This window comes from Lemur catta, chromosome 1 (assembly GCF_020740605.2).
Source record: "Lemur catta isolate mLemCat1 chromosome 1, mLemCat1.pri, whole genome shotgun sequence".
NCBI classification, from domain to species: Eukaryota; Metazoa; Chordata; class Mammalia; order Primates; family Lemuridae; genus Lemur; species Lemur catta.
In genome coordinates, this window is record NC_059128.1 from 60,406,523 (window position 1) to 60,432,875 (window position 26,353).

At 37.6% G+C, this 26,353-nt stretch overlaps 2 protein-coding genes across 7 annotated transcripts in view; one reads left to right on the forward strand and one right to left on the reverse strand.

Moving 5' to 3' along the window:
* PRKD1 (protein kinase D1) overlaps nucleotides 1-26,353 on the forward strand; it is a 768,557-nt gene that overhangs the window by 449,540 nt on the left and 292,664 nt on the right. Inside the window, exon 1 of one of the 6 annotated variants that reach the window (XM_045569384.1) lies at nucleotides 21,773-22,333. The exons of the other annotated variants lie outside the window; for them this stretch is intronic. Coding sequence (XP_045425340.1) covers nucleotides 22,070-22,333 — 264 coding nt within the window. The 5' untranslated portion in view covers nucleotides 21,773-22,069. Of the gene's footprint in view, nucleotides 1-21,772; nucleotides 22,334-26,353 lie in introns of those variants that run through there. 6 annotated transcript variants of the gene reach the window in all.
* LOC123630131 (basic salivary proline-rich protein 2-like) lies at nucleotides 1,256-21,876 on the reverse strand. Its single transcript, XM_045539431.1, has 3 exons — nucleotides 21,769-21,876; nucleotides 21,372-21,685; nucleotides 1,256-1,304 (listed from the first exon to the last, which is right to left on the reverse strand). The coding sequence occupies exons 1-3, from the start codon at nucleotides 21,874-21,876 to the stop codon at nucleotides 1,256-1,258; spliced, it is 471 nt and encodes a 156-aa protein (XP_045395387.1).

Sequence of the window (26,353 nt, forward strand, 5' to 3'; positions counted from 1 at the left end):
GAACCAAATCAAAGACTCAATACCCTTCATGATAGCAACAAAGAAAATAAAGTACCTAGGAATACATTTAACTAAGGAGGTAAAAGACCTCTACAGGGAGAACTATGAAACACTGAGGAAGGAAATCGCAGAGCACATAAACAGGTGGAAAACCATACCATGCTCATGGATCGGAAGAATCAACATTGTTAAAATGTCTATACTACCCAAAGTGATCTACAGATTCAATGCAATCCCTATTAAATTACCAACATCATTTTTCACAGATATAGAAAAAATAATTTTATGGTTTGTATGGAACCAGAGAAGACCCCGTTTAGCAAAAGCAATTTTAAGCAATAAGAACAAAATGGGAGGTATCAATTTACCAGACTTCAAACTATACTACAAGGCTGTGGTTATTAAAACAGCTTGGTATTGGCACAAGAACAGGGACACAGACCAGTGGAACAGAATCGAGAATCCAGATATAAAACCATCCTCATATAGCCATCCTGAAATATTTTATTGGTTTCTTTGTGTTGGTTTCAACTGTTTCTTCAATCCCATTCATCTTATTTCCCATCCATTTTCTGAATTCTATTTCTTACGTTTCAACAATTTCCTTTAGATTGAGGTCCACTGCTGGAGACCTATTGTGATCCTTTAGGGGTATGGAAACAGCTTGTTTTTTTGATGTTGCCAGAGTTCTTATGCTGGTTTTTTCTTATCTGAAACCTCTTCTCTCAGTTCAAGAGAGAGAAGTTTGCAGTGTGCCTGTTCTCCTGGGCTAGAAACTGTCCTACACAGTGAAAAGAAGGAGAGGTCCCTGGATGGCACACTTGTGTCCTACTCCAGAGGATTGACCTGATGGGAAGTGTACTGAGAGCCTGTAACACAGCTGTCTTCCTGCATTATCTTGTTTTTCTGTGGTAGTCATAGTCTGAACCAGTCAGTACTCGGGGATACTTATATGGAGTGGTGGTGGGTTGGTCCCCATGCCACTGCTGTAAGCTTGGGCAGACAGCTGGGTGAGTTCCTCTCCACAGAGAAAGGTTGGCATAGGAGTTTGCTCTGCTTGGGCCTCCCTGCAGTGGTGGTAGTGGCAGCTGTGTGAGGCTATTTATGCAGTGGCCCCAGATATCAGGGCTGTGTCCAATATAATATTATGTGACTATCAATTACAATTGAAAGACTCTTACTGTTTTCCTAATAGAAATACCCAAATTCTCTTCAATTACTTTATCAAGCTCTATGTCTGATACCTGAATTATGTTCATTGCTCCTCTGATGTATCCATAATTCTGTCTTGATATTTTTCTAACCTATGGAATAAAATATAATAAATATTAGAAAAGGTAGGCATAGAAAATGTTAATATATAAATATATACGTGATCACCAAGTAATAAAAAGATGGTTTTTATAGGTGTTATGGTTTGAATGTCTCCTCCAAAACTCATGTTGAAATTTAATTATTATTGTGACAGTATTAAAAGGTGGTACCTTAAGAGGTGATCAGGTAATGACAGTTCTGTGTTTGTAAGTGGATTAATGCCATTATCATGGGAGTGGGCTAGTTATTGCTGGAGTGGTTCCTAATAAAAAGGATGAGTTCAGTCCAATTTCTTCTCCCTGTCTTGTGCACATGCTTGCTCACTATATCATGCCTTCTGCCATATTATGATGGAGCGAGAAGGCCCTGACAAGATGTAGCCTCCTGATTTTGAACTTCCTAGCCTCCAGAACCATGAGCCTAAATTTCTATTATTTATAAATTGTCCAATCTGTTGTACTTTGCTATCTGGCAGAAAATAAATTAAGACAACAGGTATCCTCCTTTTTTGCAATTAATCATATAATTGTAGTAGGTATTTACAACTTTTACCCTTCAATACACATTCCCAAGTTCCCTTTGCCCTCAGCCAAAATCTTAATTGGGTATGATTATTTACCTTGTAGGTGATCCAAACCTTGTTTTTGAGGAGCTCTACCTTTTGTAGTCTTGTTTGTGTAGGATTAATGTAATCTCCCATTAACTTTTACTCCTGGACAAAGGTGTCTATTATAAGGACCCTAAGGCTCTCTAGATTTCTGAAATAGTTCTCCCATCTTCTCTGCAAAGAAGCAAACTGTTTTCCACCCAACTGTAAGATCAATTGCCCATGGCCAACATGTTGTGTTCTTTTATGTCTCATTGACACAGAAAGTCCAAAATTTCTCATACCAACTTCCAAAGTAATGGAATAATTTTTGTGTTCCCTTGTAGAAGCATTAAGGTCTTGATACAGCAGAATCCACTGTTGCAAGGATAGGAAACAAACATTTTATAAGTGCATGGGTCGGTATAATAGTTAAAGGTACCAGTGCCACTTATACCCTGTTGTTCCTAAACACATGTATCCTGGCTATAGGAGAAATACAACCATTTATTGGTAGTTAATTCCAAGGATATAAAAACCTATAGAACAGCATTTCAACCTAGCAAGGTGTTGATACCCAACTGAACCTATAAGTAAATCTTCAGGAGGCTAGTCTACCATTTTACAAGGCTCATGAATTCTGAGTCAAACAGTACATGATGACACTAGTGCATCACATAAATGGGTTTCTTTGTTAGAAACAACCTAGTACAGGTCCCTAAAATATAAATGTGGGATACTGTGAAAGTGAACAAGGCATTCAGTGAGTTCATAGATGATGTTGCTGCAGAAACATGATGGGTAGGGAATGCAATTCCAGTGCAGAATGTCTCTATCCCAGTGAGGATAAATCACTGCTTCCTTTACAATAAAACTAATCTGGCTGGCTCTCCGTGTATCCAATTTTGTTAATTTATCAGAGGCTCAATGTTGATTCTTTTGGCAAGTTGAGTACACAGAAGTAGCATTAAATAAGTCAATCTTGGTAAGAATATCTATTGCCCAGGCTATTGTATAATCTCCATAACTTCCAGCATTGCTTTTGGGAAAAAGGCACTTAACATCCCCCAAACAGGTCAGCTTGACTATTTAATTATTAAAAGCCTTTCTTAGTCAGAGTATGTTAATAAGTATTCACATGAGGTGGAATTATTTTCCCCCCAAAAATCTGGATTCCTTCTGAGACGTCTTCCATGTACATATTCCCCATACCTGTGCTGTCTATTCTTTAACCTTCTTTGTTAGCTTCCTAAAATTCTGTCCAGCTAGCCACTGTCCATAAATCAGTATAGAGCCATAACTCAGGCCTTCTCTTCTTTCAGGGAAAGTGGATCACAAAGCATTCCATTTGAAATTTTGCCCATTTGGAAGATATGCCTTTTCTGCTGCTTTTCAAATCACCCTTGAGTAGCTATAGAATACACTTTTACCTGTGCCAATACTTACTGTAAAGTCAAAGTATACCAGGCTCAATTTTTGCCCTTATCAGTCAACTGGCCAAAAGGAGTTCCATATTTTCAGGTTGATAGATAAAGAGAAGTGTGGCAGGATTAAGCACCATGTATACATGAAACTTACTTGTGCCTGTAGTTTCATGTACACATGGTATATCACTTTGAATTATCCATCAATTCCATTTGAGGTAGAAGTGCTCCTATATATGCCTGAATTACTAAGCTGGTGTTTCATGTAACACCCATGGGCATCTCAGTTGGCATGGTTAAAAACTGTAGAGTCCAGACATCAGCAAGATGGAGGAATAGGACTTTACTGCATTTCTCTCCCCATAGAAACATCAATTGGAACAACTACACACACAAATACCTTCATGAGAGATAAGAGAACAAAGTGAGAAATTACAGTTTCTGGGTATAGCACAGAAATAAGCAAAGATGCATTGAAGAGGGTAGAAAGTGCAGATTTACAATACCCATGCCATTCCTCTCCCAACTCCAGGCAGCACAGTGTGGAGAGAGCCATCTTCCGCTTAGAGAAAGGAGAGGGAAGTGAGCACCAGACTTTGCTTCAGACCTAAACATTGAGTCTTTCCCAGTAAAACCCAGTGTTGAGCAGGCCCCCAATCCCCCAGACTCCATGTCAGTACCCACAGACTGAGCCTCCATGGTTCACCCCAGCACCAGGCCAGCCTCCACAAAATCAAGCTCCAGGCCTGCCTTAAAGACTCAATCCTCTAAGCCCACCCCAAGGCCAGATTATCCCCAGCAGCCATGAGCTCCAGACCACTCCAGCACTGGGCTGGCCTCCACAGTCCCAGGCTTCAGGCCCACCCAGCACCAGGTCAGCCGCCATAGCCCTAGTCATCAAGCTGGCACCAACAAATTGGATAATCTGGAATAAATGGGTAAATTCCTAAACACAGACAACTACCAAGGCTGAATCGTGAAAGACTAGAAAATCTGACCTGAGCAATAATAAGTAAGAAGATTATTAACTCAGTAATAAAAATTCTCCCATTAAGTAAAAGCACAGGAACTGATGGCTTCAGTGCGAAATTCTATGAAACAATTGAAGAACTACAGCAGTTCTTCTTAAACTCTTCTGAAAGACTAAAGAAGAGGGACTATTTCCAAACTCATTTTATTAGGCCATTGTTACCCTGATACCAAAGCTGGGTAGGAATGCTACAATAAAATAAAATCACAAGCCAATATACCTGCTGAACACAGATGAAAACATTCTCAATAAAATACTAGTGAACCAAATTCAACAGCAATTAAAAGTACCATTCACTATGATCAAGTAGAATTTATCCCACGGGTGCAAAAATGGTTCCTAATATGCAAATCTATAAATGTGATACACCACATTAGCAGAATGAAGAATAAAAAACAAGATCATCTCAATAGATGCAGGAAAAGCATTTGATAAAATTCAACATCCTCTCATTATAGAAACTCTTAATAAATTAGGTGTGTAAGGAATGTATTTCACATGATAAAGGCCATATATGACAAACTCACAGCTAATGTTATACTCAATGGTAAAATGTTAAAAGCTTTTTCCTCTAACCAGAAACAAGACAAGGAAGCCCACTCTCTCCACTTCTAGTCAACATAGTACTGAAAGTCCTAGCCAGAGCAATTAGGCAAGAGAAAGAAATAAAAGGCATACAAATTGGAAAGGAGGAAGTTAAATGGCCCATTTGCAGATAGTATGATCTTATATATAGAAAATCTTAAGGACTCCACTAAAAAACTGTTAGAACTAATTAATGAATCTAGTCAAGTTGTAGGTTATAAAATGAACAAAGAAAAATCAGCAGCATTTCTATGTACTAACAATGAACTCTCCAAAAAAGAAATCAAGAAAACAACCCCATTTACAATAACTACAAAAATGAAAATAATATACGTAGGAATAAATTTAACAAAGGAGTTGAAAGTACCTGCACACTGAAAACTATAAAACACTGATGAAAAAAATTGAAGAAGACAGAAACAAATGAAACGATATTCTGTGTTTATGGATCAAAATAATTAATATTGTTAAAATGTCTATGCCACCTATAGTGATCTATAGATTCAATGCAATCCCTATTAAAATTTCAATGACATTTTTTAACAGAAATAGAAAAAATTTCTAAATTTGTATGGAAACACAAAAGATGCCAAATAACCAAAGCAATCTTAAGAAAAACACAAAGAAACAAAAACCCAAAGCTGAAGGCATCACACTACCTGATTTCAAAATATACTACAAATCTATGGTAATCAAAAAAGCATAGCACTGGCATAAAAACAGAGATATAGAGCAATGGAACAGAGTAAAGATCCCCAAAATAATCCACACAATTATAGTCAATTGATTTTTGACAGAAGTGCCAAAACACATAATAAGAAAAGGACAATCTCTTTAACAAATGGTGTTGAGAAAACTGGATAACCACCAACTATAAACTCTGAAGGATGAAAGCAATATAACTAAACTTCAATTACTTTTGTTGAATCTATACATGTGGGGATATTCTTTACAATACATCTTGAATCTAGATATTTGTAGTAAAACTGTGGCTATGGTTACTTTGCTAAAAGTATGATCCTACTTTTTAAAGAACCATTTCTATCTTACAAATATATGAGATAAAGGCAGGTATGGCTATTGAAATATTTTCATAAAAAGTTTTATGAAATATTTAAAGCACAGTAGCCACATATAGTATACATTTGTCATTTTTGACTGCACATCTTTTGAAAATCCACCTGCATTTTGGTATTTACTACAAGATGACTTCTGTTTTCCCAAGATATAATTTAGAAACTGCATTTTCCAGCTTTCCTTGTGCCTAGAATTATAGGCAGGGAACGAGATCCTAACAATCATTTCCATCCACATGTGTCTTCAATTTGAAAGTGATCAAGTAAGGAAAGGCTCTGCAGAGCATGCATTTTTTTCTGGCGGCTGTGGAGTTGGCAGTGCCGCAGGTAGCTTCTCTCTGGAGACAGTTTTTGAAGCAATTCGGTAGTGGGCAATAGATTATGAGTATTGTTCTGGTAAGCTTAGCCTGTTTCTTCCTCTAGCACTCTCAATGAATGTATAAACTTTCTAGTATCTTTAATAAATACCTTTTTCTGCTTAATGTAGGCAGAATGAATGTTGTTACTAGCAACTAAGGTTCTTAACAATAAAATAATTTATATCAGAAGTGCAAGGAACTCTCAAGAAAATGGGTTTCTGGGAGTCATGGTTTTTGGCAGGTTGAGTTTGAAAGCTCTGAGGGTATAATTAGTCTTACAGAAAAGAGCACTGGTACCCAGAGCATACTGAAATGAAACAGTTGCTTATTTTTATCATCTGTATTCTTAGTCACCTGGAATAAAGTGACCACTGAAGGCAAGAACGTGAGGGAGTGCATGGTTGCTGCCTCAGAACAGTATAATAGGCATGAAGAATGTAAGAGCTGTTGGGTGACATGGCTACTTCTGACTGTGCTGAAGCTTTGAAAGAAAGGAAACAAGAGGCTTAAAGTTTTAAAGTCTAGCTTAAGATCGTAAAAAAGCCAGGGTGATAAAATGATTACCCTAAAATTAGCTCTCCTCTCTACAGGGCTGATGAAACTGAAAATTAAATGCACAGTCTAATCCTGTGGTTTTTGAATTACGTCAGTTGAATTCAAACGGTATCATGAGTCTTATTGAAAGTTAAGACGTTTGAATGGAATTGTAATTGAGACAAATGGGAAAACCCTGAAAACTTAGAATACTTTGAACACTCAAATCCACTAAACATCCCTTTACTAGAAGAAATAGCTTTTTCTCCAGTGTTTGATGTGCTGTTCCTGCCTTCCTTGAAAACTGTGTAAGCAAATTGCCTGAGGCAATTACCTCATGAAGTGGTATAATTTTCCTCGCAACCTATTCCTCACACCCTTCAATGCCTTAGACTCATAACTAGTGTCAAAGTCCAGCATGCTCCAAGAAGCTATTATAAAATTAAACCCAGAAAGAAAAGGCTAACCTACAAAAAAAAAAAAGCAATATTTTGCCAAGTTATATTGGCAAAAACCTGTAGGAATATATGTGGAAAGTATTCTGAGGTCCTAAATCAGAACAAATGAAATATCTATACTGAAGTAAACTTTTAAATATAGGTCCTGCAAAAGGAAAATATGTGATTTTAAAAACTCATAAAACAGATGCAAGCATCTTTGAAAAGTATGCAACATCTACTCTGCAGGCTGAAAACAAAGGTGGGAGATGCCGTCATTAATATGAGCCTCATTAGCAGCACTTAACCCACATAGCGATAATCAGAGTGGTTTGACACACAACGCCTTGCCTTGCTGATTGATTAGGGAGCCCCTGGGTCTGAAAAGGTTGTGTGCCCGCTAAGGTCCCACTTGATCTGTATAAGCAACACAAAACAAATAAACAAACAAACAATAGCAGAAACCACAACTCAGCCTGGAAAACAGATTCCAGCATTGTGCCTCCATGCCATGGTTCTCTGAAATTCACAGTGCTGAGTTTCTTGAATGAAGAGTAGGCTGAGAATTCTTGAGGAAGAACCTTATGATAAAATTGTCTTAGATGGGGTTTCTTCAGAAGTGGATGCTAATGTGAGGATTCCTATGCAAGTGACATATTTGAAAAGGGCTCCCAAGAGTAACCAATGATGGAGAAACTGGATGGGAAAGAGGAAAAAGCCAAACTGAAGTGCAATTTTAGGCAAAGTCCTAGCCTCAGGCTGACTGTTTAAGGATTTCTGGAGCATAAACTGGACCTCAGAGTTTGTCCCAACTCAAGGAAAGGGGGCAACGAAATAGGGCTTTCATAGTTTTGTGTCCACAAACATTGGCTAAAGGCCACGCTGAGGCATCAAGTATATCCTGCCAGGCACTTGGAGCTATAGAGCGATATGGGCTGCAGGCTTTGTGGCCAAGGACACAGAGTGATGGTGGTGGCACCATTGGAGGTGGATGCAAAGGACACAGCCAGTCTTGCTGGGAGATTGGTTATATTGAAAAGAAAAGTAAACTAATTGAGCAAATAATTTAAAATATGGAGGTTTATGGGAACCAAGTTTCTCATGTTGAAGAATATATTAACAAACTCAGAAAAGGGGAAGTCTAGAAAACCCTGACATGTTGGATTATGATTGGAAGTTATCAATATAAACTACTTGTTCTATGTTTTTACAATTGTATATAAAAATAGAAGTATGGATGTGTGTATGTTTATGTATATGTGTGTTATGTACATATATTGCTTAGCTTTGTCTTCTGAGAGGGACTAGAAGGAATGACTAGCAGTAACAATGAGCACTACCAGGCAAAGCCCTGATCTTGGGTTCTGGTAACTACCTTTCACTGCAAGGAGTTAGAGTCTTTTGGGGAAATGGCTAATTCCAGTGCTGGGGCTAGAGGACGGAATGAGCCTGGAATATCTTTTTGTGTCAGAAAGTAAAGATACTCAATGATTACAACACATCAAAAGAACACAGGAATCAGCTGGAAAAAGCTCACTGGCCAAATGCAGAAAAATTTGAGCATCCAAAGAAATAAAAATAATACAAGGTTTCAATACATTAAATAAATATATGAGACCACACATAAATTTTTAAAACAAACAAACAAACAAATAAATAAATAAAGCATCTTCTCCAAAAGGAGAACATAACAGCTAAGAGCGAGCTTTATTAACCTGTAGGGGAAACCTCCATAAGAGGACATAGGCCCATAAAAACTCGTGAAAAATGATGTCCTGATGTTTCCAAATCTGAGATAAACCAGAATAATGTGACAAATACCTTCAATTTTTTATTCTTTAATATAAAATAATTACTAATATTTTGGATCAAAAGTTTCAGCAAGTTAATTTCTGGGTTTCCTTAGATTGTTGACATTGACCAGATTGCCTGCTCTAACTCATAACCCATCCCCTGCCCTCTTTCCCCATTATGACCAATGCCAAAGCTAACAGATAATTATCTACATCTCTGATCTTTCTGCATTCCTTAAGAGCTATCACTACTCTTTCCATTTACCAAAGGTTTTAGACAAAAGGAGATCAGCTTCAGACATAGACCCATTCACTGTAGTTTGTTTATTAATAGATACCAAGTCCTCTTACATTTGAAACTACTTCTCATAAATCCTGGAGACATGCCATCAATCTACATTTATACCCAAATTATAAGATAATATTTAATAAAAGAAACTCTTAAAGTTATCAACTCTATCAAGACGGAAAGAAACAGTGAAAAATCTAGAGACCATTATTGTTATTTTTGTTTTGTTTTGTGTTGTTGGCAAGACCCCTCTTATGTCCTAGCCTCATACAGATATGCTTCCACAGATTTTTTTTTTCCTATACTCTTATCTACTGTAAAGAAGTTCCTTCTTTAACTCATTACTTCTATAGCTTCCAAGAAACAGCTCTTGAAGCTTAAGTCAATTTCTGCTATTGCAACCCACTGTCTTGGCAAGTAATATGAGGAGAGGGCTTAGAAAATTACTATCAATCTTTTTAGCATTTCTTATATCCTAGGGCTTCACACAAAACATATGTAAGATTCAAGTATATGCAGAAAGGAATGAGAAAGACAATAAAAGTAAAAGAGAAATTATCAAAATATCTATTTTAATCAATTTTAAATAGATTTATTTATTGCAAGTTTTTATTTTGAAATAATTATAGATTCATAGAGAATTGCAAAAATAGTAGAGATGTCTCATATACCTTTCATCCAGTTTTCCTCAAAGGTTATATGTTATGTAACTATAGTACACTATCAAAACCAGGAAGTGATACTGAAACAATGTGTGTGTATAGTTTTGAGCCATTTTATCACAACTGTAAATTGGTGTAACCACCACTGCAGTCAAGATACAAATGTGTTGTGCCACAACAAAGATCTCCCTTACTTATTCCACCCTTTTATAGTTACACACCATTTCTAACCCTGGCAACTGCTAATCTGTTCTCAATTGCTATAGTTTTATCATTTTGAGAATTCACATTCTCAATTATAAATGGAGTCATACCATTTGTGATCTTTTGATACTAGCTTTTTTTCATTCAGCACAACGTCCCTGAGATCTATCCAATTTATTGCATATTTCAATAGCTTGCTCCTTTTTATTAATGAATAGTGTTCCATAATATGGATTTACCAGAGTTTGTTTCACTATCCACCTATTGAAAGAAGTTTGGGTTGTTTTCAATTTTTGACTATTGCAAATAAAGTTGCTATGGACATTCACATACAGGTTTTAATTTGGGGGAGATAAGGGTCCAGGCATCAGGTTATTAGGTTGTATGATAAATGTATGTTGAGTTTTTTAAGATACTACCAAATTATTTTCCAGAGTGGTGTGCCATTTTACATTCCCACCAACACCATATGAAAGATCCAGTTTCTCTGCATCCTCACCAACATTTCATATTGTCATTATTTTTTTTTTTCATTATGGCTATTCTGATAGGCATGCAGTGATATCTCACTGTGTTCTTTTTTGCATTTTCTAATGGCTAGTGATGTTGAAACATCTTTCATGTGTTTATTTGCCTCTTGCATATTCTCTTTCGTAAAATGTTTCTTAATATCTTTTGCCCATTTTCTTGTTAGATTTATTATTTACTGTTGAGTTTGAGCGTTTTTTTTCATACAAAAATTATATTGTAGATTTGAATGTTTTATCACATATGTGGTTTGTGAATATTTTCTCCCGGTCTCTAGGGTCTCTAGTTTGTCTTTTCATCCACTTAAGAGGGTTTTTTTCCTTAATAGCACTTTTAATTTTGATGAAGTTGTATTTAATGATTTTTTTCTATTATGGATCATACTTTTGGTGTCATGTCTAAAAACTTTTTAAAACTGTGGATTTTATTTCCTTAGGGTTATTCAATTATCTGTTTTATATTGGATGAGTTGCAGTATCTGTGCTTTTTAAGAAATTGCTCATTTTCACCTATGTTGTCAAATTTATGTGTGTAGAGTTCTTTATGGTATTTCCTTATTATCATTTTGATATCTCCAGAGTCTGTTGTGATATCCTTGGCCTCATTCCTGATGTCAAAAATTTATATCTTTTCTCTTTTTCTTTGTTACTCTTACTAGATTGTCAATTTTATTGACCTTCTTAAAGAGGCAACTTTTTATTTCATTGATTTTCTCTATTTATTTGTTTTCAACTCCATTAATTTCTGTTCTTTGTTATTTCCTTCCTTTTGCTTGCTTTGGGTTTATTTTCTTCTTCTTTTTCTAGCTTTTTGAGCTGGGAGTTTAGATTTGAGATTTTCCTCTTCTCTATTATATGCCTTTAGTGCTATAAATTTCCCTCTCAGCATTGCTTTAGGTGCATTCTATAATTTTTATATGTTGCATTTTATTTTCATTTAGTTGGATATAATATATTTTTGATTTCCTTCAAGACTTCCTCTTTGGCAGGAGTGTGTTGTTTAGCTTCTAAGTGTTTTAAGATTTTCCTTTTATTGTTCTGTAATTGATTTCCAGTTTAATTTCCTTGTGTCAGAGAACACATGGTCTGACAAAACTCAGTCCATAATAACCACATTCATCATTCTGCCATTAAAAAATAAATTCTGTGTTTTTGAGATTAGTCTCAGAGGGCTGTTTTATAGTGCCCCTAGCTTTAGTTTTACCATACAAGTATGTAAGTGTGTATATGTTAGACATATTTGTTCGAAAGAAGCTATCCTTTTGCAGGTTGTTTAAGGCTGTGGGCTGCCAAAGTGCTCCGTAGATATGCAATTTAATAGTACCTAAGAACATGGATTGGTTAGATATCATACTTGACATAATTTGGAGATTAAGCAAATTTTATAGGCCAAATAGAATTGTGTTGCTTAACTACTTTTTAAAACTACGTTTATTTAGAAAACTAGTTTATTTTATCAATTTTGTTATTACTCAATAATCTATGACTTTATAAGTTTGAAAACCAGGTTTGGTTTGTGAAAATGGAAATTTTTGTTTTAACATAATTTTACTAGGTTTTAAAAATCAATTTTAAACATCCTGTATCCATCTGCTTTTGAACCATATAATTTTTAAAGTACTATACTTTAGCATTAAAAGATGAGATTGGCACTTACATTTCTAGCTAATTAATAAAGGATTAGAAAAATGTATGACTAGTAGGAAAATGGAAAGCAGCAAAGCAAATACTTTACAATTTCACTTGACAGTGATATTTCATCAAGTTAATTAATTTCTGTCATAATAAAATACAGTAAAAAAATATATATAATATATTCCATCACTTACTTTCCAGATACAGCATACATCACTGTTTTGATTTCTGACAGCGGAACTGATGTTCTCCTGAGGTGTCAAATTAGATTTGAATATTCAATTTTTAAAAATCTATAAAATGTCTTGCTAATTAAAAAATAATTTTTAAGATTTTTGTCATTTTAATGTTTTTCACCATTATGTATTCTTTGAAATTTCTCACATCTTTAAATGATTCTATTTTGAAAGCCTTGAGATAGAATCCTTGCCAGCAGAGCCAATCCCTTCCACAATTTATCAGTCTTAATTTATATTTTTTCCTGCAACTGATTTTCTGAATCTTTATTTCAATTTATGAGTATATTTTCTGACCAAGTAATAGTGCCATTATTGACATTTTTTAAAGTGTGCTAGCAAAAACAGAGAAATAAAGTACATGTTCAACCATAGGGAGTCACAAACCATATTCTAGAACCCTCTGCAGTCAGCCCAAATGATGTTTTTCTGAAGAATATTTAATGCCTTCGGAAAAATGTTTTGTTACATTAAGTTTAAAAATCATATTACAAAATAATGCTTTCAATATGATCCAACATATACATGCACATAGAAAAAAGAGAAAGTTAATATTAATGCTGAGTTAGGAGATTATAGGTAATTTTCATTTTTTAATTTAGACTTGATTTTCTTCAAATTGCCTAAATTAACATGCATTAGTTTTATAATCAAAAAGAGAACAATACATGTTACTCCAAAAGTAAAACTGCAGCAGAGACAATTGATTTTTTTGGAAGCTAGACCTTTAAGTGAAGTTGCCCATGGTTTGGAGGCATTTTTAAGCCCAAATCATTAACTCATTCAATAAAGAATAATTGAACTATTACCTTTGGTGAATATAATACTTGGTTCTGGACACAGAAGGGGTAAATAGAGGTATGAGATGATTACAAAATGGTCCCCTCATGTATAGAATACAAGTAAAATCAATACTATATGATAGGTGTTGGAGCAATAGCCCTAAGAAAGTGCTGTAAGCTTATCAGGACAGGGAAGCTAATCAGCCAGGCATCCTGAGTCAGACTAAATCACAATAATAGAACTTACTGGAACCTCATTAACTTAGTCCCAACTGTCTGATTTACAGTTGGTTTCTCTGGCCTGAGCTTTTGAACAGGATGGATATGAAAGACTGCCATCTTGAAAAAAATGCAAATTATTAATCTTCAAACTATAGTTGAACAGTTTTATTCAAAAAGCACATTAATGAACATTTGCTATATTCTGGTGCTAAAGGATACAAAGGTGAGTAAAACAAGAGTCTCATTCTTAGGAAGCCCAGAGTCTAAGTAAAATGTTTGTATGTATCTTGTGTAGTATGAACACCTGTTATGATTTCATGTACATTTTTTGTTTAAAATCAGACAATGAGAAATAGAAAACAATTGTTTCCTTCTCTTGTTTTGGCTGTGAGGAAGCTGAGAACTAAATGTTACATCAGTAATCATGCATATTATTCCAGATATTTGTGCTACTTATTTATTTTGATAAAAAAATTTCTATTCAAGAAAATGGCTTTATTGTCTTGAAAAGGACACAGATAATGAATCATAAATTAAAACCACATAAACGCATTTATCATTTAATTATGAAGTATTTATAATTCTGTATAAAAGCAAAGAAAATATGTTTGGTAGAAGAAATAAAGGTTAAAATGAATCTTATTCATTGGTAACTTAAATTGTTTTATTTGTCCTAAGCAAGTAAAACTTATTTCAATATGTGATTTTTTTAAAAGTTTAATTTGGAAGGTCAGATCCAGATGAACATGTATTGTAAAAAAATGAAAAGGCAAAGATGTGCTGTGCATTGATAAAACTGTTATTGCATAAATAAACCAAAAAGCACTAAAATCCCATTATCTATACTTGTGGACTGGCATTCAACCAGGGCAGCAAAGTGCAAAGGTTAAGGCACCCTAGAATGTTCTTCTTCATTTAAAACAGTAAGAAAAGTACATAGTCCTTTTCTTGAATACATTCTGAAACAAATCTAAAATTTAATGCTTTTTTCTTTTTTCAATTTATGAGGTCTTAAGTTTTCCTGGATACTCTGGATGACTAACTAATTAAACAAAACAATATGTTTATAAAAATGTATTAAATAAACATAGAAAGATTTTATGTAGTTGAAATAAATATAAAATTAATATTTAATTCCATAAGTAAATATTCTACTTATGGAGCAGAGATTTTTAGCTTAAATGTATATGAGACCAAATATGTAAATAGTTAGATTTTGAAATAGTAAAGTATGACAAAGGTTTACTGTGCTTACAACATTATTCTTTTTTAGGGTTGTACGTTTGAAGATAAGAATTAGTAAAGAAAATGCAGATGATGATTAAATAAAATATGGTTGCAATTCCATGTGAATGACCTCATTATAATTATGGAGGCTTTTATCGCAGTGGAATATGCATTTTATAGTAATAAGTGAGTTTTGGAAATAATTCCATTTAAAATTCTTCTAAGCCAAGAAAAGCAAATTACTTTTTCTTAAGCCATTAAAAATTATTTTTCCTGGTTATGTCACTAAGAAATAAATCTGCCAGATTCTTTCCCCTCAAAAATTTCATTTTCCAAATCAAGCATCAGAAACCACACACAAAAAAATTTCAGTTCACGAATTTATTTTTCCAGGAAGGAACCCAAAAAGTAACCTTGGATTAATTGTATCTGTTTTATTATTTGTTTTTAATTTTTCAAAACTTACTCATTGTTTTATACAATGTACTGCAAAAATGGATGTAAAGTCTAACCAAATGACAGGTATTAAAGAGAATAGATGAGGTTATAGAATATTATCAACTAATGGGATGTGTTAATATTCATAATGGAAAATATTTGGCTTTGACACTGACCCAGTGAGAATGGAGCAAACATTTGCATCCCTAGAACCAGTGGACTTTGAAAATAGAATTAGAAGAATTGTATCTTTATAAAAAATAAATGTCCTGCTGTTAATGGGTTTTGAATTTCAATGTTGGATTGACTTAATGAAAGCCAATGCGCACAATTAGAGTTGGCAACTCTAAGCAATAGCCTTTTGAGTATATTGAAGTTGAAGGAAAAAAATGTAAAAGTAGTGATTTCATTCTGTTTTCTACAGGGAACCGGAGCAACTTTTATGATACCTTGGAGCCAGCAAATTTTAGTTCTTACAACAGCAGCAGAGTTTTTACTGTCTAGGATGGAATTCTGTTTAGGGAATCATGTCTAACAAAAAAACATGATATAATATAGAAATATAAATGTAGGTATTTTGCATGTGAGCAAAAAGTATACAATTAAAATCTTCAACATTTTGGATGAAAAATTTTAAAGTTTACTCATGCTTTTAAAAATTAGAGAAATATAGGTTAACGAATGCTTTAGGTTCTTACTAAAGCTAAACACTAGTAGCTGGATATATTCCTTCATCTTATTGATGAATATAAAAGCAAATCAAATGTCTTCCAATAGCAGAGACAATCAATTCAATTTTGGTTGAAATTCAGATAAACCAAATGTCTATAATGTTCTCCTCCAATCTGAAGTTAAGAAAGCAAAAAGTATAGCAATATTTGTTTTAGTGAACTCATGCCTCCTTTTAAAAATTACCCCTTTTAATTAATAATTCTTCATAAACCATTTATTTAATAAGTCTATCTAGAATTCTGATGATTATTGATGCTAAACTCACTGGTCTGTATATTTAGGAATCTTTTTGAAAACTGGGGCATTTGTCTTTCTCCAGTTGTCCAGTATCTCTGTTGTTCTCCAAGAGTACTTTAAGATATTAGTAATATATTCAACAGTGTAGTGTTGGAAACTAATTATTTGAATGCACATCCCTTATTTAGATAGTTTCTCAAAATGTTCTCATTCATTTTGAGATTCAATTTCCTTTTAACCATCTTTTTACATCCTTATTCCTTGCTGGAGAAACCAAGCAAAATGGAGTTAGGCTTGATTTCTTTGTTGTTTTAACTTCACAGTAAGTGGTGTGGCTGGCAGATATGATGTCTGGTCTAATATGGTTTATGATAGCTATTATTTTGGGGATGATTAATGTGTGGCAGGCACCGTATTATGTACTTTTATATACACTAAATCATTTAATGCTCACAATAACTCTTGAGTACTATAATTTTTGATTTTACAAATGTGGTGACTGAGGCTACAGCTACAGTCACACAGCCAATGTGTGACTCTGGCCACCTCTGCTCAGAGCCACAACACTAATATTAAAATAAGTGGCAGATCCAGCTTCAAACCTAGATCAGCCTTTTCCCCAAAGCTCATTTGCATTCTACCACACTAAAGGATTTCAGATTTGTCAGCAATGGGCACTTTTATTTTTAAACAAATCTGTGGGACCCTGACATATCAGCAAATGAAAGAAGAGCTGCTTGGTTGAAAGTGAGGCAGGATGTCTGGAACCCTACCCATTAGGACCTAGGGAGAACCCTAAATTCTTCATAAAAAGCAGTTCATAAACCCTTGTGTATAACATGCCATGTCCCAAGGGCACCATTAATATATAAAATAGACCTATAAAAGCCAGTTGATTGTCTGTAGCTTACAATAACCTTTATTTTTATTTACTCTTGCTCATATACCTCTGTCTGTTTCTGTTCATTTTCTTTGCATATCTGTACTTATCTAAAACTTGAAGTACAGTCATACTGGTTTATGACTGTATTCCTCACCTGGCTCATTTGTGATTTTATAATTGAAAGTTTTTCTTCAAGGGCCTCCTGTCCTTTTTGGGGGACTCTGAGTATAGGATCATACCTGTCTTTTCTTTGACTTTTATGGAATCTGCTTTCCTAAAGAACAAATCAATTTTTCTTCTGGTGAAAATTAAGTTTACAAGTTTACTTTTTTCTTTATTATTTTCCATGAAATTGTCAGCAAGATAAGGCAGCATTTTGTCACATGATAAGGTTTTAGCAGAAGATTTTTGGCAGATGTCTATGGTTGATGTCTCCATTTGCATCTTATTTTTCTTTTGTGTCAGTTTTGTGCCACTATCCTTATTTAATCTGGTTTGACAATTATATGTGAACACTCCGAAACAAGCAAACAACAATAATAATGTTCAACATACATATTAATCTTATTTATCCATTCATCCATCCATCTTTCTTTATCCTCATGCACGTAACTTTCAGTGCTCAATAGTATAAAAAGAAGAGATATCCTGGAATCATACTTTCTCCTTCAAATTTCTGATTTCCACACTGGTATATAATTTCTCTAATCCACAGTTTCTTAAGCTGCGAAATGTCTGGACTAGGGAATGTGATCCTTTCAGCCATCATATTGCATATGTTTTTCACTCCCTTTCCTTTCTCTGCTGTCCATTTCATTTGGACAAAGCATACACTGACTCCCATTCAAATCAGGTTATTCTCAACCCCTCTTTCTGATTATTTATTGTGAATTAGTGGTACTTGCAAAATTACTGGCACATACACCCCTCTTTTGAAGAACACCTGACAGGATTAGCGTTCATCTTTGATCATAAAAGATGTTATAAGTACCTCAGCATACCCTTGCATACACATATCACTTTTACATGAAGTCTTGGTTAAGGCATGGAATCTTCTTTATAAAATGGTGTTCCCAGTCATTGCCAGAAGTCCATTATTCCTGTCATGTTAGCCATGATTAAGAAAATGAAAGCACATTTCATGAATATAATTTATATAAGCAGCTATTCACTTTCTATATCCTCTTTCCTTTTCCAAAGTTAACATTCAGAAAGGATTAAAACCACTGTTATTCTCCCAAATCCTTCAAGTTTTTTAGGTACAATTTTGAAGTCACCAGAGGTATATACTAGGTTTCTTTCAGGTATTATCCATTTGTTCATTCCTTTGTCATTTAGCAAAAATGGTTAGCAGTGGGCAAACTGTTAGATCTCAGGTGCCTACTCTAGAAATTACAATGACCAACTTCATGGAATTTTCTGCTTGCTTTGGGAGCTCCAGTGGATATAAGATTTTTTTTTTATTCTGTTTCACTCTTGCATTCAGTAATATTTCAGGTTTTTCAAAGTAATTTTAATTCGCCAGGCTTCTTAAGAATTCCTTTCTCTGCTTCCTTCTTAAATTATTTTCAATACCCTACAAGAATCATTCATACCATTGATAAATCACAGTATAAGAAGGAGTTACTCACATAGGTTTTTTTTCTAAGAAGGACATTTAAGTTTTTCTAAGTCTCATATAACTAACTGATGTATGCATTAAGCACTCTCACTCTAGAAGTCTCATCTAATCTCACTTTGAAATGCCTTCTCTACACCTGTGATTTCCAAATGTATTTCTGGTCCTCTTCTCTTTCCTGAACGCTGGACTCAAATGTCCAGCTCGAGATGTTATTTCTACCTGAATGCCTAATGTCATATCAAACTCAACATGGTCAAAGCAGAAATCTTATTTCTTCCTAAACCTGCTTTCTCTCTGTCTCTGTCTCAATTATTAGCACCACCATCAGGCCAATTGTTCAGAGTCTTTCATGACACCCCTGTTCTTTCATTTCTTGTAAATCTCTGGTTTATCAGCAAGACTTTTAGTTATTCTGCCAACTAAAATGCATCATTCCATTTTTTACCATCTCTACTACTCCCATAGTAGTCTCACCCATGTCTCTAGACTGGACAACAGCAAGTCTCTGACCTACTGTCTCTGTTTTTATTCTTTTCTCTTATAATCTACACAGCAGCCAGAGAGTGATCTTTAAAAGATGCTAATTAAAGCTTATTGCCCCCTGGTTTAAAACCTTCCAATGGTTTGGCAGTGCACTGAGATAAAATAAAAACTCTACCATGGCTTTCAAGACCCTTGGTGTTCTGGCTTCTATCAGATCTCTGACTTTATTTCATGCACTTGCCCCTCTTTTCCTGTACTTTAAAAGTGCCAAGTACATTTCTCTATTAGGGTCTTTGCACTACCTGTTACCTATGCCTAGAATGTTATTCCCCTAGATCCTAAGGCTGCCCCATTTCTACCATCCAGGCTTTGGCTCAAATGTAAACTTCTCAGTGAAATCTTCTCTCATCCCCAGTCCAAAGTAGTACCCCTTTCTTAACTCCTTCCCCTCAAGTCACTCTCTTTACCATTGCATTTTTAAAATCCACTGTAATTATGAATATAGAGATAATCTTATTTATTGTTTTGCTTCCCTCCCAACCCCACCCCCTTTTCAGTGTGATCTGTTAGGGTAAGGACCTTGTCTTCACAACTGCACAACTAGTGCCACTACAGTGCCTGGAACAGAGGAGTCCTCAACATATAGTTGTGATACCTAGAAAACATGCCATCTCCAGTTCTCCTGAATTTCAAGTGAAATTAGCTTTCTGTAAGTCTCTTGTAAGGTGACCAGCAAATGTCTTTTTCTGGAAATAGGAAATTGTGGAATGTTGAGTTTATTCCAATTTTGAAAGAAAAGGAAATATATTTTCTGACATGTAAAAGATAAAACCTTCTAGGTAATTCAGAAGGACATTTCATCAAGAAAAACACCATTCTCCTAGCTTTGCTGAATCTGTCCACCTCACAAGTATCTAAGCAGGGAAAACATAAGCACCTATGTATACCTTATCAAGTCATTAAATCCAGAAAGTAAATTCACATCTCTTCTAAAGCAGTGACACAATGTAGTTGTGGAGCCTTGTAGTGTCAGGCTCCACTACTGATCCTGGGAACATGGCTCTAAAGGAAACTACCTTGCAATTTTCTGGGCCAGAACCAAAGTCAAGACAACAACAACAACAACAACAAACAACCTAAAACCAACAAAACAAAACAAAACAAAATATATTGACGAAGGAAAACATACACAACGGTTTGTTTAGGTATGTTTGTGTATGTGCTTGTGCAGGGTAAGGGGAGGGACTGCAGAAGTGAAATGAGAGGCAGACTGGCTACGTACCCTGCTTGGCCTTTTGTAAAGTGAAAATGTGAGGATCCTAGCTCAAAAATTATTAAGAATTGCAAAGCAGTGATAGCAGATTATTGTTGCAGAGCATTAAACTGAACAAGGCCCTTCTGAGTTGCGGGACTCCCTGCAACTGGACAGTCACACACCTTTGAAACCCACCCTGGTGGGAGGGGAGGATTAGAATTCTCCTCCAAGGACTGGGAAGCAACCACAGCCTCCCCTCCCCCGCGGAAACAACAATAGCAAAAAGAAACAACTATCAACGTTAGAGCAGGTTGTGCCCAATCTTGACGGTGGTGCTTGTGGTGGAGTGGAGCTGGGAGCAGCACTCACATAAAGCAGACTTTGGATTGATAGAGGAGGTAAGAAAACAGTTTCTGAGGCTCCCAAGTAGAAGGAAGCTCCAGGGGCAAAAAGAATAAGGTAAAAGGAAAGAGGACGAATCAGATTTTGCTTCTGCCCTTATGCAGACAATGCCTTTTCTTTCAAAAGAGCCCATCTCCTGAATTCAACCACTGTTGTGTATCTGGTGCTTTAGGAGCCGTGGTGAAATAGGTGGGGTTGGTTATAAGGGTGTGTCAGACAAAAAAAGGGTAGAGACAGGTTTAAATCCATTTTTGTGAACTGGCTTCTGACCCTCTTTGGCAACAAACCCGAGGGCTCCCAGAGGGAGCCTGGATGTTGATGGGTTCCGGACAACCGCTATTTTATCCTCCCTTGACGCTTCAAAGGTAAGACCCATTCTTGGGTTCATCAAAAGTCACCTCACTTGTAGAAGTGCGTAGTCCTGGAGCATTTGGAAGAGGTGGCAGGGACTGTGGTGACCAGGAAGCTCGCGGCCCGGGGAAAGGAGGCGGTGCGTCCAGTCCCCTCTGTCCGCAGTCGGGGCAGCGGGTCCAGCGGGAGTCCCCGCCGGGGGAACAGACGGGTTCGGAGCCCCGCCACTCGGTCCTGTCCCGGCCTGAGGAGACTCAGGCCCCCGGAACCGCGGGCAGAGGGGGCGGCGACCGCGCACCCTGCGGCCCCTGCGGCCCCTGCGGCCGCGGCTCCAGCGGCTCCGGCGCCCGCCGGGTGGTGGCTCTGCAGTGCCCGCCCCCAGCTCCCTTCCCCGCCCCTCGCGCCCCCTTCCCCGCCCCCGCCCGGCGGCCGGGCCGCGCTGACCCGCCGTCCCGTCCCCCCGAGAGCGCCGCGGCGGCAGCTTCTCGGCGGCGGCGCCTCCCCTGCGCGGCGGCCGCTCTCCCGGTGGCTGAGTCCTCCCGCCTCGGCCATTTTCCCTCCTCCCCCTCCCCTCCCATTCCTCATCCCCTCTCCCTTCCCCCGCGCGGGGACTTTTCCGGAAAGTTTTTATTTTCCGTCTCGGCTCTCGGAGAAAGAAGCTCCCGGTGCGGCGGCTGCAAAACTTTCCGGCTGCCGCGCCGCCGGCCCCCGCCCTCGGCTGCCCGGCCCCGCGCCCCGCCGCGCGATGAGCGCCCCTCCGGTCCTGCGGCCGCCCAGCCCGCTGCTGCCCGTGGCGGCGGCGGCGGCGGCGGCTGCCGCCGCGCTGGTCCCGGGGTCGGGGCCCGGGCCCACGCCGTTCCTGGCTCCCGTCGCGGCCCCAGCCGGGGGCGTCTCGTTCCATCTGCAGATCGGCCTGAGCCGCGAGCCGGTGCTGCTGCTGCAGGACTCGTCCGGGGACTACAGCCTGGCGCACGTCCGCGAGATGGCTTGCTCCATCGTCGACCAGAAGGTAAGGCGCCTCCCGGCCGGCACTCGCCGCGCCAACTTCCCGGCTCGGGGCTCGGCCCGGACCCAGCCTCGCCGGCCCTCCGGAAGGGTCTGGCACCGGCGGGGTTGGACACCGGCACCCGAGGCACTGCACTCGCTGTGGCTCAGTACTCCCCTCGGCCCCTATTATAGTCAGCGGGTTCTCTCTAGTCTGCATGCTCTTCACCCATTTCCATCCTTCTCATGGCATTTCCAGGTATCTTGTCCTTTTCTCGTCGCGCGTCGCGCCCCTCCTCACCCTTGAGACTTCCCGGCTCTCCCTCCCTGTCTTCCCTCCGGCCCCTGGACCGGCTCGTTCCCGGCGCCGGAATCCTCCTTCCTGCGGCGGAGTTTCCCCCGGGACGCGCTCAGCACGGTTTCAGCTCCTCTCCCCTCCCCTCCGGACCCCTCTCCCGGCGCAGGTTGTTGTGAAGTTCCTGGAATGACCGGGAGATGAGGAATTTCTCACCTGTCAAATACGCTTTTAAGAGAGGGTGATTGACTTGGCCAGCTGTGAAAACAACTGACCAGACCACAACCACTCAAGTCCGTCCAGTCCTTTAGTCCCATCTCTTTATGAGCGTGGAAACAGATTTTCCAACGGTGAAACTTGAAAGTTGCAGCCTTCCTGTTTTTCCTTACCGGGACGCTGATAGTGGGACACTGAAGTGGTGGGGCTGATGTCCAGAAACAGTTTGAGGCTGTGGGACTCTGGACAGCGGCCACCAAAGGCAGGTTGGAAAAGGGGCCATTATTCCGGCCAAGCTACCCCGGGAGGAGAGTCAGCCCGCCCACCACAGTCTACAGTGCAATTTTGATTTTCAGGTTGTCTCAGTAGCCATCCAGAGGGATGTTGCATGGAAGGGGCCGCAAAGGGTGGAAGGGAGGGGCCATGGCGCCAGTCTTCTTGGTATAAACAGCCAAGAGTTTGGGGTGGAGACAGGGGTCTCTGAAGGTGCTGAATTTCAGCCCTGGAGGACTGGCTGGTACTCGCCTTGCCTTATAATGGTCACTTGAATAATCATGAATTGCATTGCGTTCTTTAAACAATTCCTAACAGAGTTCGCTAAACCTTGAGGGTTGTGAATTGTGGCAGTGAGCACAGGGACATTAGGAAAAAGCCCCAGGGAAAAATCACTAATCTGGGAAGTTGTAAAAGTTCTAGACTAAAACAACGAGTGCCAGAAATTTTTGTTTACTGAAAGGAGTGACATTTTCTATTACCTGAAGCTCTCAATTGTTTGCAACTTCCATGAAAATAACAAATTTTGTCTAATGCCAATATAAGTCATACCATGCCCCTCCTTCACATCCATATTATGGAACTACTACTGTGGCTGGACAGAAACACTATCCTGGCACTGAAAGCCTTACAGTGATGGAGACTGTAGTTTACAACAGCCTCCATTAGGATGCAAGCCAGTCAATTAACAAGAAGTGTTGCATAAGCATATACATAAGGTAAAATAAAATTTCTCAAAAAGCTAATGCAATTCTATAGAATTTTAACTTACCTAAATTTCAAAACAAGTGATACAGTGACAGAGAATATTAAAATTGGGTGAAATTAATATGGACAGACTTTGTTTCGAACATCTTTAACACACACACACACACACACACCCTCCTTGATATAAGTTAGGATGGAGAGAAACATGCATAGTTTGGGATTGCGGTATTGAATGATCAGTGAATTCTAGTTGTCTCAGAAGCTACCAAGAGGGGTGTTATACGGAGAGTGATGCGAGTGCAGAGGGGCAGGGGCAAGAAGCATCTGTGGAACACAGCAGGCCTGAGGGTAGTGACTAGGATATTTAAGGAAAGTACAATTATGAAAAGGCCTTGAAATTAAAATAAACTCAAATTACTAGAAGCTTCAGTAATTTTTTCATAGAGATATCATACCAAGGACATCTGAAAGATGGATTTGCTGTGTGAAGGATGTTTTAGAATGCCAAAAAATGTTATGGCAAAAAGAACACTGGAGTTCAGTCATGAGCTCCTTAGAACCTGAGCCAAGACTCTGGGGGAGAGACCTGGAGAAATACTGGAAAGGGAAAATCATCAGCCCTGGTGACTGATTTATAAAGGGAGTCCTTCTCTTTTGTATTTATTCTAGTAGTTCTTCTGTCGCTCAAAGAAAAGTTTGAAAAGTTTCTGTTTGGAATAGTCATAGGGTAATGATCTTGCTTACTTTGATTTTTTTTAAAGATTATAACAAAGATGGGGTTAGATTTAGAGATGAGAGTCAGGGAATTATTTATGTATAGAATACTGTAAATAAATAGTAGATAGTGAATCTAGGCAGAGGACCTTTTATTTCTATCAATTTATCTTCTGTAATCCATTTCAGAATACATTATTACCCCAGGCAGAAACAAGATTAAGAGGGCTGAAGTTCCCTCATTGGGTAATAGGAATCTCTTTGCTTTGTGGCCAGTAGGTATGGCATAGAGTGTTAGTGTGGAGTTAAGGAAGTGGAAGGAGGTTCTTTTGTCCTTTGTTTTAGATTTTCTTGAAGTACCTTGTGATGACATCAACTGTGAGGGAGGATGACAGGGATGGGAGTGGCAGATGGATGTTTCAGGAGAAGGCTGAGAATTTGAAATCATTTACAATTTACTATGTAGGCTGGAGACGTGCATGTGGAGTTTACAGCGGGAGGTTCTCCTGATTTTCTGAGTCCTCCATTGTTATTGTTTTAAAATGTGTTAAGGGGTTTTTCATCTACTTTGTTTAAGAGCTCCCTAAATACTAACACAGATCCTGCTAGCTTAAATCTTTAGAAATATTAGCTGACAAGTTCAGTTGATTTCAGCAACATTCATGGGACATTTTCTGTGGGGTGAGCAATGGAGGTGTACAGGGCTGAATTAAGAAAAATGCTATCCTTGAGAAATGCTTCTTTAAATGATTATCATTTAGAATTTAGAATATAGTTTTTCTTTAATTATACAGCTTTAAAAAGTAGCAGACGTGATTATACTTAAAAATTTGATAAGTCAACAAAAATACTTTTATTTTAAGATAATGTACCCTAAATGTTACTGAATTATATAACTAAAGAATTGTTTCGTCCATCTTTTAGTTTAGATCTTGCTTTTTTTGTAACAATGTACGAATATAGGAGATGTTATTAATTCCATTTTTTGAAGTATTGATCTAAGATTTTATTTATATTATGTTTATTTAATTTGCAAGCATGTAACATCGAAGGCTGGTTGTATGTAAACACATATGTTCTGTTAGTATACATGATTATTGTTTTCAGGAGGGTAAAAAGATAACAATATTTGACTTCAGTTTGAAACACTGTTACTTTCTACTATCAAAGGAACCTTGATAGACTGAGAAGGAATTCCAAAGGAAGAATTAGTTTGGTTTCATAGTACATTATCTGTCTATTAACACACACACACACACACACACACACACACAGCACACACACACACACACGCAAACACACGAGCACACCCCACACACATACACACTTTTTTTTTAAATGAGCAGTATTAATTTAGGGATGTGTGATGCAATTAATATGACTGTCTATTCATTCTTTGCTGTTATCTTATTGGAAAGACAACTAATATTTTACTATTGAATTTACTTAATTGGAGTAGAGCATCTGTAGACTGCTGGCATATAATTTCACTTTGCACAATCATCTTTCCGGCCAAAGAAATTGAAAAGTGAGACATTATATAGAAGATAGCTCCCTAAAGGAGTAACAAAGGTTAGTGCCTTGGTTTGAAAGTAGCATTACTTTGCTTGTATTTGTTTCACTGTCTTAATTGTACATTGTTTTCTTAACAGTAGTGGTGTCATTTTCCTTTTAATTGTTAATTTTAGCTACTCTACTTCTATATAGATTGATAAAGCTGGAAGTAATTAGGTGCTCCGAAACAAACTGCTTTAAGCTAATGACAGTCTTTGTGTCGTAGGTGTATATTTTTTATTCTAGTTTTATATTTGGCCATCTTTGTGTGTCTACTGATTTCTG